Source organism: Opisthocomus hoazin, chromosome 10 (genome assembly GCF_030867145.1).
Source record: "Opisthocomus hoazin isolate bOpiHoa1 chromosome 10, bOpiHoa1.hap1, whole genome shotgun sequence".
In the NCBI taxonomy this organism is placed as follows: Eukaryota; Metazoa; Chordata; class Aves; order Opisthocomiformes; family Opisthocomidae; genus Opisthocomus; species Opisthocomus hoazin.
In genome coordinates, this window is record NC_134423.1 from 12,639,281 (window position 1) to 12,656,155 (window position 16,875).

General features: G+C 58.1%; 1 protein-coding gene across 1 annotated transcript; it reads right to left on the reverse strand.

Moving 5' to 3' along the window:
• CD276 (CD276 molecule) lies at positions 1-11,535 on the reverse strand. The gene is made up of 8 exons (XM_075432120.1): positions 11,445-11,535; positions 8,740-8,886; positions 6,958-7,308; positions 6,262-6,558; positions 4,928-5,068; positions 2,925-2,966; positions 2,453-2,488; positions 1-1,051 (listed from the first exon to the last, which is right to left on the reverse strand). Exons 2-8 carry the CDS (start codon positions 8,786-8,788, stop codon positions 1,029-1,031), a joined length of 939 nt encoding a protein of 312 aa, XP_075288235.1. The 5' UTR covers positions 8,789-8,886; positions 11,445-11,535; the 3' UTR covers positions 1-1,028.
• Positions 11,536-16,875: the final 5,340 nt, after the last annotated feature.

Genomic DNA, 16,875 nt, shown 5'->3' on the forward strand with positions numbered 1-16,875 from the left:
TTTATTTGTCAAGGCACAAAACCCCCCTTCAGATTCTGGTTTTTAAATAACGACGAAAACCAGCAGAAGAGCCATCGAGGGGCACAGTGAGGACTTCTCCACCCACCGGAGCAGGACCGGGGACACGCTACCCCGCTCACCCCGGCAGCTTGGGTGCCCCTATGCACCCTGCAGCACCCAGCAGTGGAGGGAGGACCCCCAGGACACACGCAGGAGGCAAAGACGGGAAACACGAAGGCTCGATCCCATACCATGGGGTCAGGTTCGTCCCCACCAGTGCTTTAGGCCCCAAAGCTTTGTCACCACGGGGAGGACAGGGAGGCTTCACCCGGCCGGCAGGTCCCCCCCAAGCCCTGCCTTTCACCCCACCTTGAAAAATCGTTCACGTTAACTCAAGGCAGGGGATAAATGCAAAATCCCATCAGGGCGGTTAAGGCAAAAATAAAAGTCCAGTGGGAACCACAGTGGTGCAAGTGTGAAACAAATAATTGTCCCCATACATTCCTGGCGCGGTGAATTCATCGAGAGCACCAGCTCCGGCCCCCCATGCCTGGGGGTCCCATCAGTCGCTCCCAGGGACCTTGCTGAGCCCATCACCCCTCCGGAGGCCTCTGGGCTTGTCACAGGCACTGAAATTTGCCCTGGAAGGCACCTGGAAGGCTGCTGGCTCAGCTGCAGCCACATGGGAGCGGGCACAAAGGGTGCCAAGGGCGAATGGTCGACCCCGGTTGCTCTCAGCCCCACGCGGGGACGGGCAGACGGACAAGGAGCAGCCTCCTCCCTGCACACACTGTCCCCAGGAAGGATGCGCCGGTCTTTGGGACTCGCCAGGGATAAAGAGATGCAGCCTCTCTCCAGCCCCAGGGCACCCCAAAGACATGGCCAGGGTGGGAAAAGGGTGACGGGGCCTGGGACAAGGGGTGGCAGCAGGTCCGTGCCCTCGGCAGGGGACCCGGAGCTCGTCCCTGCCGGGGACATCTCAGCTGGTCCAGGGCACAGGGCACTTCTTGGGGGTGTCCGAGCTTCTGTCAATCAATTTCTTCCTCATTATCTGGGGAAGGAAAAAATAAAAAATTATAAAAATAATAAAAATCCACAGGTCCAAATTAATGAGTTAATTTGGTCGCTGGCAGCTCCCGGCTCTCCCTGCCCTAGAAAACTGGGATCACCCAGCAATCTTCCCCGCTCCCAGGGCTGACCCCACGCCTCCGGCAAATATGACCAGGCACACGTATGTGTGTTTTTATCTCTCCATCCACCCTCCTGGCTAGAAAACCCCTCCACAGCCAGCAAACCCTGGGAGATTTTTATTATTCAAGCTTCGATTCTGCTGAAAAAGTGGTCAAGGAGCAAGCAGGGGATGTCTCGCACACGGGGTTAAGCAACCAGGCTGCATCGGGGATGAAAAGCCAAGGGGCTGGGAAGCAAAAGTGCAGGCTGCAGCGGCTTGCGAGGGGGAGATAAGGGCAAGGAGGAGGAAAAAAAAAAGAGGAAAAGTGGAGCCGGTTGATGCTTCGCTAGAGGCGTGAAGGGGAAGAGAGACAAGGCTTCTATAAACCTACCAGGGTGAGGGGAAAAAGGGCATTAGAGGAAAAACAGGGCTGTTAATAAAAGAGGAAGGGAGGGTTAAATTAGCAGCGATTCACTGGCAGCAGAGGCCAAGCCTCTGCCTTTAACAAGAAAGGAAACAAATTAAAAGAGTGAGATCTTGGGAGGAGGATGAGTCGGGGAGGAGTGGGGCTGACCAGGCACGCACAGTGCTGGAGCCCGTCACCAGGCTGGGATGGGCGATGGGCTGTTGGCAGCATCGAGCCAGGAGGTTGGGAGAAGAGACTGAGAGGCAGAAATAAGAGCTGGGACTCCAATTTTCACAAATTCCCACCAGAAATTCAGCACCAGGCTGCTGCTGGGGAATTCTGCATGGGGAAGGATGAAACTCCTGCCTCCCTCTCTGCAAGGTGAGGACCAACCCCATCAGTTCCTCTTCCCCTAGCAAACCCACAGCACCACTCAAAAAAAGACAAAACCAACTTCCTCACAATGACCCGAGTTGGTGGCACGAGGCTTTTCTCAGCCCCAAGGTGCCCAAGAAAAGGAAGGAGAAGAAACTCTGCATCGAAGCCATCGGTCACATCACTCCACCACTGCTGGGAGACATGAGCAGTGGCCAGAGCAAGCGCAGCCCAAATTGGAGTGGAAACAGATGCTGGGAAATAATTGAACTGGGAAAATTTGATTGAAAACTGAAAAATAAAAATGAAAAAAAATTTTAAAATGGAACAATGGAACCCCCCCCGCCCCAAAAAAAAAAAAACCACCCCAATGATGGATGATGGAGATGCAACAGATGCTTGACACTTAGACCTGAGCACCATCTCCTGTGTGCTTAGGAAGAAACCTTCATTGTGAGCCCGCTCATGGTCCTACGCCGTTGCCTGGCAAAGGCACTCACCGTCTTTGCTCCCCGCACTCTTCAGCGGCTGCAGGGCTGCGAAAAGCAGAACAGCATGCGGTCAGTCCCCACCATGCTTCCCCGGAGGAAACGGCTAAAAGCCCCATTTTGGGGAACCCACCCCCAAAACTGCACCCACCAATTTCCATTGCAGACCAACTCCCAGTCCCTAAATCTCCCCGGCAGCGAAGGAGCTGGCATCCCAAGCGGGCTTGCTCCTGCACCAGCAGATAAAAGCAATCACCACGAACATAATTAACCTGTTTGATGATGGCAGAGCACCGGGAGTGCTTTTTTATTAAAAGATAGTGGGGCTTATCAAGGAGCTGCCAGCCTGAGGGGTGCATCGAAGAGTGGGCAAGCATGGGGGGGGGGGCTGAGCACCAGTGGAGGGTGCTTGCATAGGGGACAGTGGCACCAGCACACGCGGTAATGTACTCACATACATAATACACGAACATCATGCACCCACCTGTCTTGGGTGCTGCCCCCTCCTCATCCTGCTCCTCTGTCCCTGCAAAAGAGCAAGCGGGAGTGTGTGAAGCATCTGCCGGGCTTCACCCCACTGCCCACCCTGAACGCCACGTTCCCGGGCAGCTGGCTTTGGTGGCTGTCCCTCGGATTGCCGCTGTCCCCGACCGCTCGAAGCCACCCACGATCACCACCTATCTCGGGCTCCGCTCGTGACCAGGCGCTGCTGAGCTGCTGGTGATGCTCAAGGAGGAGGTGCCTGGTACCCACCTGCACCCAGCACCCCCTCCAGAACCCCACGGGGGGGGGTACCACAGCCCCTACAAGCAAAGCAGAAAAAGCCACAGCTCCAGGCGACGCAGCGCGGCCGTTCGCCTCCCTATTTATAGCGCAGCCACCATCTGGAGCGGCGCTCAGCGAGGGGCTTAGCAGGGAGACCACAAATCCGCCAACGCCTCCAGGCGACCCCGTCGGCACCAAGGGATGAGCATCCCCTTCTCCCACCCCGCAGCACCCACCGGGCTGCCAGGCTGTCACCCTCAGGCTTCACATCCCATGTACAGGACCTGCTGCAATGCTCTTCCTGGGCAGAAAGACCAGCAAAAAATCGCTGCTCCTGCCTCCCGTGCCTGCCAGGCTCATGGGCAGGGTCCCCGCCCTGTTGCTGGCAGGCCAAGAGCTGCAGCGAACGGTTATCGCTAAGGGCATGCAGCCATCAGCACGAAACATCGCGGGCTGGGAGCTTGTCCTGATGCTGAAGGGCTGAGGTCAGCTGGCCCGGGGCCGCGGCTGAGCATCACCGTGCTGCAAATCCCCTGACCAAGGAGACAATACTCTGTTACAGAGGGAAAAAATAAAAAAATATAGATTTTTTTTTTTTAATATATACATATATCCTGCAGAAGATTCCCTGGGATCTGCCAGTGGAAAACCCTCTCGGTCCCCACCACTGGGGACACGCAACAGCCAGGCATCCCGGCAGCATCGCCCTCCCCGGCAGAGAGAAGAGGAGCGAAGCGGGAGCCCCCGGGGAGGAAGGCTGCGGGTCCCGGCCCCGGGGCATGATGCTGGCAGGGAAAGGTTTTGGCAGAGCAAGTGCCTCGGGAGACAGCGAGAGAAAACAATCGGGGAACGCCAGCAAAGCTGCTTCTGCAACCATTTTTGGAGCACGGCAGCTTTTTTAAAGCAATAAAGCCTCCCTTTTTGTGCAAACATCTCTCCATAATAAAAAAAAAAACCAAAACCAAGACAAAACCAGGAGAAGGATGCCGAAAACAAGAGCGTGGAACATCTCTCTTGTGCTGTTTCCGTGTGGCAAAGCACTTGGCATTTCCACGGTGGCAAATGCTAGAGGCACCTTCACAGAATCACAGAATGTTCGGGGTTGGAAGGGACCTCTGGGGGTCATCTAGTCCAACCCCCCTGCTGAAGCAGGGTCACCCAGAGCAGGCTGCACAGGACCTTGTCCAGGCGGGGTTTGAGTATCTCCAGAGGACACTCCGCAACCTCCCTGGGCAGCCTGTGCCAGGGCTCCGTCACCCTCAGGGTGAAGTTCTTCCTCATGTTCAGCTGGAACTTCCTCTGCTTCAGTTTGTGCCCGTTGCCCCTTGTCCTGTCGCTGGGCACCACTGAAAAGCATTTGGCCCCAGCCAAACCTCAGAGGAGATGCTCCATGCACGCCTGGTTGTGGGTACCAGACACGCAGAGGATGCTCAGAGCAGGGAGGTGAAAGGAAGAGACATGATGGGTGGGAGGAAAACCAGGTGTATGTTTGAAAGAGCCGCCTGAAGTGATGCACACAGCCGGCATGGGCTCTCCAGCATGGATCTGCTGGTGCTCGCCAACCCTGGCAGCTCCGAGCATCCCTTCATCCTTTAAAAGATGCCACCACCAAGGCACCACCAACAAGGTAAATCCGTTCTGGTTAGAATTTGCTCCAGCTCCTCCCATCCACCACCTCCTGCAAATCCCATCCTTTTTGGGAGGCAATAGCCACCACATTACCTGCGTTTTCCTCCTCTTCCTCACAGCTCTCGCGGACTTTCTTCTGGCACACATACACCAGGACGGCGAGTAGCCCCACGACGCAGACGGCGAGTCCCACAGTGACCCAGAGAGCCACGGCAGGGAAGGCGAGGTGTTGGCCTTGTGGGTGGGGGAAGAGAAATACCACTGCGGTGAGCATCGCTGCCTGACCCAGGGGATGCGTGCCCAGCATCCAGGACCCCGTGGTGGCAGGGTCACATCCCCATGGACCAAGTTGGTGGCACAAGGGGTGGCTTTCAACGTAAAACCTCTAATTATGGCCTCCCCCAGCAGGTCTGGATCCAGCCAGGGAAGCAGAACGTTGAGTCACTCCTTAAAATACTTTGTTAACTTTTAAATAATTGCACTAATAAATTCAAATGGCAGGCTGACCCTTCACTTGCTAAGAAGCTGAAGAGAAGCATTAGATGATGCTGCACGCACTCCCTTTCCCTGCTCATCTCACACCATGGGGCTGGGAAGGATGGGGACATCTTCCCCAGGGTCTGTGATGGCCTGGCAGTGACCACCAGGACTTGGGAGATATCTCCTGGAGCACTGGAAAACTGATTTTTCCCTGTAATATTGCTCCTTCTTCAAATAAGGTCTTATCCCAAACCCTGATCCTCCACTGAGACCACCCCACGGCTGACCATTTGCGCGCGTGCTTGGGAGCCCAAGCAAAAGCCACTTCTCTGTCCCCAGCCAGCAGTGAGTCTTCCTGCAAGAGTTCAGTGCATCCAGCCAAGAAGCTGATGCTCCACCAGGGACCTATCTTCCCAACCCAGCAAGTGCCATACCAAGGGTAATTAAATGCTAATTAATGCTGCTGGGGAGTGCACAAGGTTATAAAGAGCTCCAGGAGGGCAGTGGGAGGAGCTCAGAGCGAAGCGGTGAGCCCGAACATGCTTGATGAACTTCTCCAGCTTGTGTTTCTGAAGTAGGATTGTCACAGCTGGGATGGGGAACTCCAGATCGAGAGCATCCCATGGCCATGCGCTAAGTAGAAGGCAACTACCATGCCCTGTGCTGGCTTCCTGGGGTGGTTTAGACTTGGGCAGGGCAACTAGCAAAGCTAGAGACTAAGAACTAAGGACGCTAGTTCTAGCTGGGACGCTGGCGCGGGGTGACAGGGAGGACAGCACAGCCTCAAGTCACCGTTACAGGTCTATGGGCAGAGAGGGAGAACAGGGATATGGAGTAGCAACCCCCAAGGTGACTCTGGGCCACAGTACGATCCTGATGCCACCACGGTCACCTTCTTGAGACAGCCCATCCCTTCCTTCCCCCGATTTTGGCCCTTGCTGGCTCACCTGTGATGGTGACAGAGGCTTGGGTCTCCTGCTGCAGCACCGGGTTTCGCACCAGGCAGGAGTATGTGCTGCTGGGCTCCACCAGCACCCGGAGGACGCTGTGCACGTCAAAGAGACCTTCCTCATTGGCCACCTGTGACGTGGTGATGTTTTCTGTGATGTTGCTGCCCCGGCTGTCCTGCCAGAGGACACTGGCCTCAGGATAGCCACGGGAAGCGTGGCAAGTCACGGCTGCCAGATCTCCCGGCTTCAAGTCTTTGTTGGGCTCCAGGTTCATACTGGGCTTGGAGTAGGGAGCTGCAAGCGAAAGGACAGCCAGCATGAGGCGATGAAGAAGACCAAACAATAGGATCTGGAGCAAGCCAATGGGGATGGGCAAGCTTGCCCCAGGGCAGCCTCTTCCAGCTGATAAGACCAACCAGCTGAAGCCTCCCCAGCTTTGCTTCATTTATGGCCTTATTTTCAGGTGGCCTCTCAACGGAGAGCCTCTCCATCACAGCAGGGAAGGGACCGCAGCCCCAACCAGACATATTTTGGGGAGATGCAACTGGTCGGTCTCTCATAGACAACTCAGCTCGTGTGGAGACCATGGCAAGGGTGGAGAGAGAAAGAGGCTCCACAGAGGAGCAAAGCATGATGGAGAACCCTTCTTTTTTGGGGAGACATGCAGGGACACCCCAACTCTTCATCTCTCACCTGCCACCTGCAACATCACAGCCGCGCTGCTGTAGTCCCGGACCCGGACGAAGCAGGTGAAGCTGCCCTCATCTGAGATCTCCACACGTCGAAGGAGCAGCGAGACGTTGCCCCGGGCCAGTTGGTCATAGAAGAGGGCTGTACGGTTGGCGTAGCCCCTGCCCTGGTCTGCCAGCTGGTCCTGGCCACGGGAGAAGCTGTGGACCAAGCGCTTGGTGTCCGTCAGCTGCCAGATGAGGCTCAGGTCATCAAGGCTGAAGTTGGCCTCGGGGCAGAAGGAGCAGCGCAGGGTGGCATCTCGGCCAAAAAGAGCCACCACGGGCTCATCCGGGACCTGGATCTCCATGGCACCTGTGAGAGGGGGGCGAGGACAAAAGCACGTGGTGGTGAGACCCTGCAGAAGCACCTTATCTGGGTAATATCTAAGCAAATTGAGGGATGCCCATGGGAGGGACCCATGGGCAGGTGGCATCTCAGGACCGTCCCCATCACCGACCCCCAGCCAACCCTGCCAGCAAGGAGACAGCCCCCACATCCAGCACCAAACCTGGGGCACCGCTGCCTTCAGCCGTCAGCTGCGGCCGCGGGCACCCAAACCTGCACCCCTCCAGGACACGCAGCCCGGTTTCTCTGCACAGGGAGAGGTGGGTGGGTGACGGTGGTAGGGACACAGTCCCGTGTCCCCAGGATGAGCCAGGTCTGGGCAGCGCCGTGGCGGGGCTGGCAGGCACTAGATGGCACCAGTGCTGCAGCGCGATGCCAACCGGCGTGCTATGGCAAGATGCCACGGCACGATGCCAGCCGCATCCCTAAGCCACGGCACGATGCCAACCCTGCCACTGCATCAGGGAGAGATGCCAACCACGCCAGGGCTGCTGGACCCTCCGCGCTCAGAGCTGGCCCTGGGGTGCCTGCTGGCAATGAGCAGCGACGTCCCCCAAAGCAGACCTAGGGGCACTTCATTCACCAGTTCCCCCCAGCGCCAAAATGGGGTGGAAAGGGGAAAAATCTCGCTTCGGACCAAGGATTTGCTTTATATTCCAATTTCAACACCATCGCAGAACACAGCAGAGCTGTTACCACAGCGAATCCCTCCCTGGGGATGAGGGCAGCAATGAGACGTTAAATTCTAAGCAAGAGCCTGAGCGGGGAGGATGAGGAGCTGTGGGAAGGAGCTGGGCTGGAGGAGACCTGCCAGGGGCCGCAGACGGGCAGACGGGCAGGAGAAGAGCGCTCGGGCAGCCTGCCTGGCTCTTGGCAGACTCGAGATCGTCACGTCTCCCTCCGGCTAATAATAAACGCCAGTGGGTTTTAGGAACATCACCCAGGCTGAATCGCTGCTGAGAATCCCAAAAGGATTCAGTCCCAACGTCTCTCCCAGGCTGAGGTGCTGCAACCTGGGAATCCAGGAGCTGCAGCGCATGGGGACAGACCCAGGTAAGTAAGAAACCTTCAGGATCTGGTCCTTCCGTGGCTTCGCCGCTCAACTGTAGCACAAAGGAGGTGGTGGCCCCTGCTACAAGGGTGGCTGATGTGCACCAGAAGCCACCACACCCACAGGGTGATGCTCTGGGCAAGCTGGAAGATCCCATCACACCCACAGGGTAATGCTCTGGGCAAGCTGGAAGATCACGAGATCAGGAGAAAACACCCTGTGGGCGCTGCCTCCAGGAAAAACAGGTCAAAGGCAGCTTTCTTGGGATGAACGTGGCCTTTGGGACATCTCCTTTGGGGTGGGGACACGCAGACCATGCCAACCCCAAACCCCCCCGCCCCGCTCACCTGCCAGGCTGAGCACCAGTGCTCCCAGGGCGAGCAGCGGGCAGAGCATCCTCGGCGCAAGCAAAGGTCGGGTAAGAAAGGAGAAGCGAGCACAGCCCCGGGTGTCCTTCCCAAAGGAATCTGCTCTCTCGCAACCAGCGCCCTGAGCTGTGGAAAAACAAGGAAACACCGAGATGGCGCTGGGAATCAGGGGCAGAGAGCAAGAGAGGGGAGGAGACCAGCATCAGGCAGGGGATCCCATGCCAGCCGTCCCCTCCGGCTGCCACGCAGCAACCGGAGCACCGACCCCGTCCTAAAACGCAGGAGGGGGTTTGCCTCCAGCCTGGCACCAGCCCAGGGACCGGTGCATCCCCCACATCGGGGAGCCAACGGACCCGGAGGCAGCTCTCGTGCTGGAGGCGCTGGCCGGTGCCCCGGGGAAGCCACGTGAGCCTCTTCCCCTCCTCACTGCTTCTCCTCCCCTTTTGTCTCTCTCTTTCCCAGCCTTTCCCCGCAGCTTTTGGCTGCTACATCCCTATCCCCCAAGAGGAGGCAACTCTCTCCCGGTGTCCAAAATGGCTAAAAACCAAACATGAGAGGTTTAGAAATTGCTGGCTCCACCAGCGGCTCAAGGGCTGCGAGGTTCACCCCTGCTCACGGCAGGAAAGTCTCCAGCACGAGGTTGCCCCAAAAAACAGGGAATAAAACCAAAGCATCCCAGAGCTGGATGTGGGAAGAGGCAAGGGCAAGCTGCCCGGCACCGCTGGCTACCATGGCTCGCTTCCCGAGCATCCCTCCCCAGCTGTGCCAAGAGCTCGCTGGGCCCCTCGTGACCCGCGTTCCTCCCTCGCAGCATAAACGAACCCAGACATTGCAGCCGGTGTTACCACTGCCGCGTCCCATCCCTGTCCCAGCACATCCCAGAACCCTGCTGCTCTGCCCGGAGCCTTCAGCGCCGATGGTTTTTGGCACAATAGCCACATTGGCAATAAATCGGTGTTGCAGCACCAGTTTCCCGGGGTGCAGCAAGAACAACTTCAGCCGTCGGTGCCTTCCTCCTCAAACCCCCTTTTATCAGTGAAATGGCAGCTCCGAAGCTCTGCTCAGCTCCCATGGGGGAAACTGAGGCACAGCTCTGCCCCAGGACCTCTGGGACAGCATCTCCCATCCTTCCCTCCCAAGCATGAGCCTCCTTTGGGAAAAACAAATTATCCAGCTTTTTTTCTTAAACCACATCCCTGACTCTTGCCTTTTCCCAAGCAGATGAGACCCGACCCAGCCCCGTGCCAAACCCCAGGCAGCCGGGAAGCGAGGGAGCCGTGGTGGCAGAGGGTGACGGGGCATCGCTCAGCTGCCCGGGCAAGCGAAACCATGACTCACCTCCCTCACGCTCACGCTTGGAGCTCTTTCCTATTCCTGGTGATGCTAAAATAAATTATATTCTATAGGTTTCATGACCTAATAGTCCTGATGGACCGTCTCACAGGAAGGGGACGACCGTGTCCCCAACCCTCCTTCTGCAGTCGGGAGCATTTCGGTAGGTGTCTCGCCTTTCTGTGACTCAGTTTCCTCACCCCTGCGGTGTGAGCCCCAGCCGAAGGATGGGCTCTGCCCCAGACCTGAGCTTTCATCGCAAGTCGGGGTGCAACAGAGTCAGAATCACCGAATGTTCGGGGTTGGAAGGGACCTCTGTGGGTCACCCAGTCCAACCCCTGCCGAAGCAGGGTGACCCAGAGCAGGCTGCACAGGACCTTGTCCAGGCGGGTCTGGAATATCTCCAGAGAAGGAACAAACCCCAGGAACACGTCCCTTGGAAGAGGGATGCCCTCGTGCAGGCAAGCCAGGATGGCTGAACCCTCCACAAACCCAAGGAATAATTAAACGCCCTGTTGCAGCAGGACCCCATTCCCCACTTCATATTTACCATCAAGTAGCCAAAACGCTGCTTTTTTATAACGCCCAGCTTCTCAGCTGCTCAGTTATCACCCGGAGATGGGTGGTGGCGTAAAGAAAACATCTGCGGGTCCAGAGAGAAGTCCTCACCCCCCGGTCGGGGTCTTTGCCCACTTTGGCCGTCTCCTGCCTGGGGTTCCTGGCAGCCAAGAGCCCCGCTCTGCTCTGGGCGATATTTTTAGGCCCCCGACGCGTCGCAGAAGTTCCCCGCTGGCGCAGCGGGACCCTGCGGGGATGGGGGCCACGGCAAAGGGGGGATGCGAAGACGGGGTGCGACATCTGGCAGCAGAAAGGCAGGGACAGGCTGACCTTTCGGCTCATCCCGAGAGAAAGCGGAACCGCCGCTTCCTCCCGGCGCTCGGGCTCTCTCGTCCCCCGCGCGGGACCCGCTCTAGGCGGTAAACACGGCGTTTGAGACCGGACGGGTTTGCAGGGACCGGGGGATGCTGCCTTCCCCGCATCCGCACGGGGATCGGCGGGACGCGGCCTGCCCCCCGCGCCCCAGCAGCAAGGCGGGGACCCCGACCCCCCCACCCCACCGCAGCAGCGCCGGGGGTCCCCGAGCCGCACCGGCTGCTCCGCGCCGCACGGCTCGGGGATGGGATCGGGGGGGGGGGGGGCTCATTCATTTCGCCCTCCCGGAACAACGCCCGGGTTTCCGAGCCCCGCGGGAGGGGAAGCGGGAGCGGCTCCCCCCGCCGGCCCCGCACCCCCCGAGAGCCCCCGGCACCGCTCCCGGCACCGCCCCCGCCCCGCCCGCGCCGGGCACTTACCGGGAAGGCGGCGCCGCCGGGCGGGCCGGTCGCGGGGCGGCGGCCCCGGCCCCGATTAGCTGCGGCCACTTCCTGCCGGGAGCGCGCCGGCGGCGGAGGAGGCGGGGCCGCGCCGGGGCCGGCCCGGGGTCCTGCGGGGGCGGGGACTGGGGTACACGGAGCCAGGGGAATGGGGGGCGGGGGACGGAGGGATTGGGGTGCCCGGGGCCGGGTGCCCAGGGCTGGAGGATTGGGGTGCACGGAGCCGGGACTGGGGTGCACGGGGCCGAGGGTTGGGATGCACAGAGCCTGGATTGGGGTGCACGGGGCCAGGAATTGGGGTGCACGGAGCCGGAGGATTGGGGTTCACAGAGATGGGGCACTGGGGTGCATGGGACCGAGGGATTGGGGTGCCCGGGGCCAGGATTGGGGTGCATGGAGCCGGGGGATTGGGGTGCACAGAGCCAGGGGATTGGGGTACGTGGGACCAAAGGATTGGGGTGCACAGAGCCGGGATTGGGGTGCACAGGGCCAGGAATTGGGGTGCACGGAGGCAGGATTGGGGTGCACGGGGCCGGGGGTTAGAGTGCACAGAGCTGGGGCACTGGGGCGCACGGAGGTGGGGGATTGGGGTGCGTGGGACCAAAGGATTGGGGTGCGTGGGGCCAGGGATTGGGGTTTATGGAACGAGGGATTGGGGCGCACAGAGCTGGGGTGCATGGGGCCGGGGGATTGGGGTGCACAGAGCCAGGGATTGGGGCGCATGGAGCTGGGGGATTGGGGTGCACGGAGCCGGGGGATTGGGATGCACAGAGCCAGGATTGGGGTGCACGGGGCCAGGAGTTGGGTTGCACAGAGCTGGGGCACTGGGGTGCACGGAGGCGGGGGATTGGGGTGTGTGGGACCTTAGGATTGGGGTGCACGGGGCCAGGGTTTGGGGTTTATGGGACGAGGGATTGGGGTGCACACAGTTGGGGTGCATGGGGCCGGGGGATTGGGGTGCATGGAGCTGAGGCACTGGGGCGCACGGAACAGGGGTGCATGGAGCCAGGGGTTGGGGTGCACAGAGCCAGGGGTTTGGGGTGCATGGAGCTGGGGCACTGGGTTTCTCAGAGCTGGTGCACAGAGCCAGGGGGTTGGGGTGCATGGGGCCGAGGGATTGGGGTGTCCTGAGCCAGGGGACCAGGGTGCACAGAGCCAGGGAGATTGGGGTACCCTGAGCCAGGGGACCAGGGTGCATTAAGCCGGCAGACTGGGGTGCACAGAGCCAGGGAACTAGGGCACACCAAGCCAGGGGATGTTGGGGTGCACAGAGCTGGGGGAGCAAGACACACCAATCCAGAGGACTGGGATGCACAGAGCCAGGGGATGGAAGATGCCACTGGGGATTAGAGAGGGGGCCCCCAAATAGTTGGGAGCCATGGTGCTGGAAGGGGACACCCACGAGGGTCCCCCGTCTATAAGAGCAGGACCTCGGAGGCATGAGGCATTGGGGCAGCCTCCTTCCTGCATCTACCACCCAAAGGGACCGTGGTTTCCATGGAAAATCCATCTCGCCACCCTTTGGAGTTTGCTTTTCTGAGGGCACAGTGCGGCTGGGCTCTGGGGGGGACACCCCACTGCTCCCACAACCCATCGGGCTGCTTTTGGCCAGGGCAGGGCCGCAGCGCTGAGCTTCCTCCCACGCTCCCGCATACAATATTTCCTTCTATACAGCCTCGGGCGGGCATCCAGTGCCGCTTCCTGACGCGCACGGGGGGTGCATCAGGATTGAGACCGGGGAAGGGAGCGCAGCAGGAAAGGAGGAAGAGCAGGGCTCTTTGCAAGGGCAGTTTTTCAGCAGCACATGCACGCACAACGGATGTTTCCCCAAAGGAAGCGGCTCCTTGTTTTTAACCTGTTTTTTCTCGGCACGGGCAGCTCTCGCCGTGTCCCCGAGGCTCCGGTGGCTGCAGTCCGTCCGTGCCCCGGAGCCAGGTGCCCGCGTGGGAGGTTTGGGTCTTTTCGTTGCTCCGGAGCAAAGGAAGCTCCTCGCCCTTTTGATTACAGAGGAAAGCTGGAACAACCAAACCTGGAGAGCTTAAAAGGCAAATAAAAATAACCTGAAACATGCTATATTTAAAACTATTTGATTCCACCACTACCACCCCCCCCCCCCCTTCCAGGCAAGGAAGGATTTTGTAGCGACAGAGCTGGTAATAAGGCTGCACATCTTGACCCAGGCGCCGTGGGTGGCAGCAGCAAGAACGAGAAAGGATGAAGCCAACACACTTCAAAAGCCTGCGACTAAATCGGGAGCCCTGTGCTCAATTCACAGATGTGCCCTGCAAATCAAGAGGATTTCTCTTTCCATGCCCAGCCTGGCATGGGTAGCGCTGGATGTGCAGAGTGGCTGTGTGATCCCAGCTCATGCTGAGGAGCTCCTGCAGACCAGACACCAGCCACATCAACCCTGTTGGCACATCATCCCCATTCTTTTTGGGGGGCTGATGGAGAAGATCCAACCGTCAGCCCCCGCTCCTGCAGCAGGGAGGCAGGGGTAGGTTGCAAGGACCTTCTGCATAAGCAGATGCCCTCTCCCAAGCCACATCAGCAATGGGTCCCTGGACATCTCCAGCATCAAAGCTCAGCAATCCCAAAACGCAGGTGGAACCCAAGGGTTTTACAAACGCTCCCCAAAAAAAGATGCAAACTCCCAGCACTGCCCAGGGCAGGGCTTCACACCATCACAGCTTCGTCACTTTGTCCCTTCTCCCAACAGTTCAGATGATAAAAGCAGCATCCCGGCTTTGATATCTTAACTGCGAGTGCAACTCCGCTCCTGGTAGGCTTTGAAGATACAAAGTGAGCATCTGAGCACCGGGAGCTTTCTTCGCGTTAAATGCAAACACACACAAAAAAAGTAGAAACTAAGGAGCTTGGAACCAAAGGTAGATTTTTCAATATCAAAACTAGCTAAAAATTAAAATCCATGGTGCTTGCAAGTCTGCTTATAATTAACAATGAAAGGGCATCCAGGGAAGAATTTAAATAGTAGATGTTTTCCATCCCAAATGATTATTTTTGGCTAATTTTACTTCCTCAAACCCTGCAGTACCCAAGGTACGTGCATAAGAAATGTGCATAATAATGAAGCTGACAAAAAAAAATACAGAAAGGCAAAGAAAAGGGCTGCAATTTGCAAGTTTAATTTCATGCTCAGCCAGGAGTTGATCAAGGAGAGGAGGGATAGCCAGAGAGGATGGATGGAGGTGCTGGGGCAAATCCAGACTCTCCTGAAAAGCTATCCACAGCATGTGGGTCAGCTCCGTGAATCCCCAGTGGGCTTGCATGGCTGCTTCTCCCTCTCATCAGCAGCACGGAGATACTGCACAGCACCATCAGTTTCCAGCTGCTAAAGATGTAGAAATCAAATAAGCGATGCCCAGGAGGATCTCCTGTATTTCCTTGCAGCACAGGGCATCTGGCATGTATCATCTTCATGATCGATTTAGTACAAGGCAGAGCGGTGGAGGATAAATCCCACCTTGGCTACGTGCAGATTTCCATCCCCCAGAAGCTGCCCTGATCATCCATTTTGCAGCCCTTGGGAATGAAACATCAGCCGGATCCACGCCGCGGTAACTGTGTTTTCTCTGTGGGTGAGCAGCTGCAGCTACTCCACGGCAGGATCCTTGGACATACGGAAAACGGCTCTGGCTCCTCTTGCTGCAGCCTCAAACGAGTGCAAGGAACAGCACAGTGACAAAAATCAAAGGATCTGGAGGAGCAGGACGGGGGTTCTGAGGCTGCTTTGAACCCAAAGGCAGAGCAGCGAGCCAGTCGTGAGAGAGAACCATCTCCACGACGCTAACCTGGGGCTCCCGAGCCTTTTTTCATGAGGCTGCATCTGGATAACCGCAACCCTGCTCACTCAGGAGGAACAGAGCTGAAACGCTTTGGATGTGGCTGTCCCAAGAAGCAGGGTCGGGGCTGGGGACGCTGAGTCACTCACCACCGGCCAAGTACACATGTTTTAGGTCTGCACATGTGGCAGGAAGCTGCTTTGGAGAGAACTCAGTGTTTTTGCAGCACACAAGGGTCATTCATAAGCAGAGAGCCCAGCAACGGACTCCAGATGGACAACCCCACCCCAGTGGGATGCTAGCAAAACTGGGAGGAGCTCCCAGATGTGGGGGCACATCTGGCCAAGACCTGATCCCACATCTGGGTGTCTCCCAGATACACACCAGCCCCTTTGCCCTCTCCTTCCCAAGCACAGACCCAGCGGACCCCCATCACCAGGAGATGCTCAAAATGGGGGCTTGGAGCCTAGGTCTATAGTTCAGTTCGGACCGGCTAGTGGAAATCATTCTCCCCTAAACTCGAGGGGGCTTTATCTGTCCTAAAATCCAGCTGGGAGCCCGGATGGCAATAGCCAAAGGTGCTAGAGGTCTGGGCTGCTAGTGCTGGTGCTCCCGCAGCTACAGATGAACCAATCTTGCAGAGTTTTATTTGAAAAGTTAACCACTGAGCGGGGTCAGCACCCCAAATTCACACTGGGGAGCCCCAGTGCAGGGAAATGGGTGGGAGCATACACTGGGGAGTGGGGAGGGGGGCAGCACTGCAACAACCTTTACTTAGTTTTCCCCAGATTGTTGGGAAATAGCCCTAAGGGGTCTGCAAGGCCTAAAGAGAGAGGGCAAGCACAGGGTTACCCCATGACATGGGGGTCTGCCACCTCCTGGAAAATGCTTACAAAAGCCCATGTCAGCAGAGCCCTGCCAACACACATGCGTGACAAGGGCACTTCTTTTCACCCAGGGGCTCTCAGGAGTAGGATGGTGAAGCTGTCCTGTTTGCAGAGGCTTTTCTGCTGCCTGCCTCGGACCAGACACTGCAGGATGAAAAGGATCCTTTCTGTTTCCGCTGCATTGCCTCTGAGGCATGCAGCAGCAAGCTCATGGGCTGCGCTGTGCATCAGGCCCTTGGAGAGGATTTCCCCTCCCCCAGACACGGAAAATGAGGCTGGTTTCCCCCCTCCTTTTCCTCCTCCTTCGTTTCCGCATCCTTCCCAGGCATCCCCAAGCCCTTCCACCCAGCCTTGCAGCCAACAGCATCTACAGCATGAAGCCTGCAGCCACCACCTCTGCTCTCCAGCAACCCCACTGGACTCTAAGTGCTAAGGGAGGCTGGGACTCATCATCACCAAACAGCCAGCAAGGACAGCATGAAGCAGGAAAAAAGTATTTTCCCCCAAATGCAAGAAATATGAGAACTGCTCCCCCCAAAGCATCCACCCTCTGTGTTCAGCTCCAGGCATCCCCAGACCTTTCATCTGTCCCCACAGCATTGTTTGCTGTCCCAGAGCCACCCTCACAGCGGGACAACCAGGGCCTGTCCCCCCTCATCATCCTCCAGCCAGGCTGCGGGTGCCAGCCTGGAAAGGAGCAGGCGGGAGCACTGCGCCTGC

Excerpts from the sequence above, each read along its gene's own strand:
- CD276 (XM_075432120.1), bottom strand. The coding sequence starts at position 8,788 with ATGCTCTGCCCGCTGCTCGCCCTGGGAGCACTGGTGCTCAGCCTGGCA. Across the intron at positions 7,309-8,739 it reads ACTGGTGCTCAGCCTGGCAG|GTGCCATGGAGATCCAGGTC; the intron begins GTGAGCGGGGCG and ends CCCCTCTCACAG. Across the intron at positions 2,489-2,924 it reads GGGGGCAGCACCCAAGACAG|CCCTGCAGCCGCTGAAGAGT; the intron begins GTGGGTGCATGA and ends TGCTTTTCGCAG.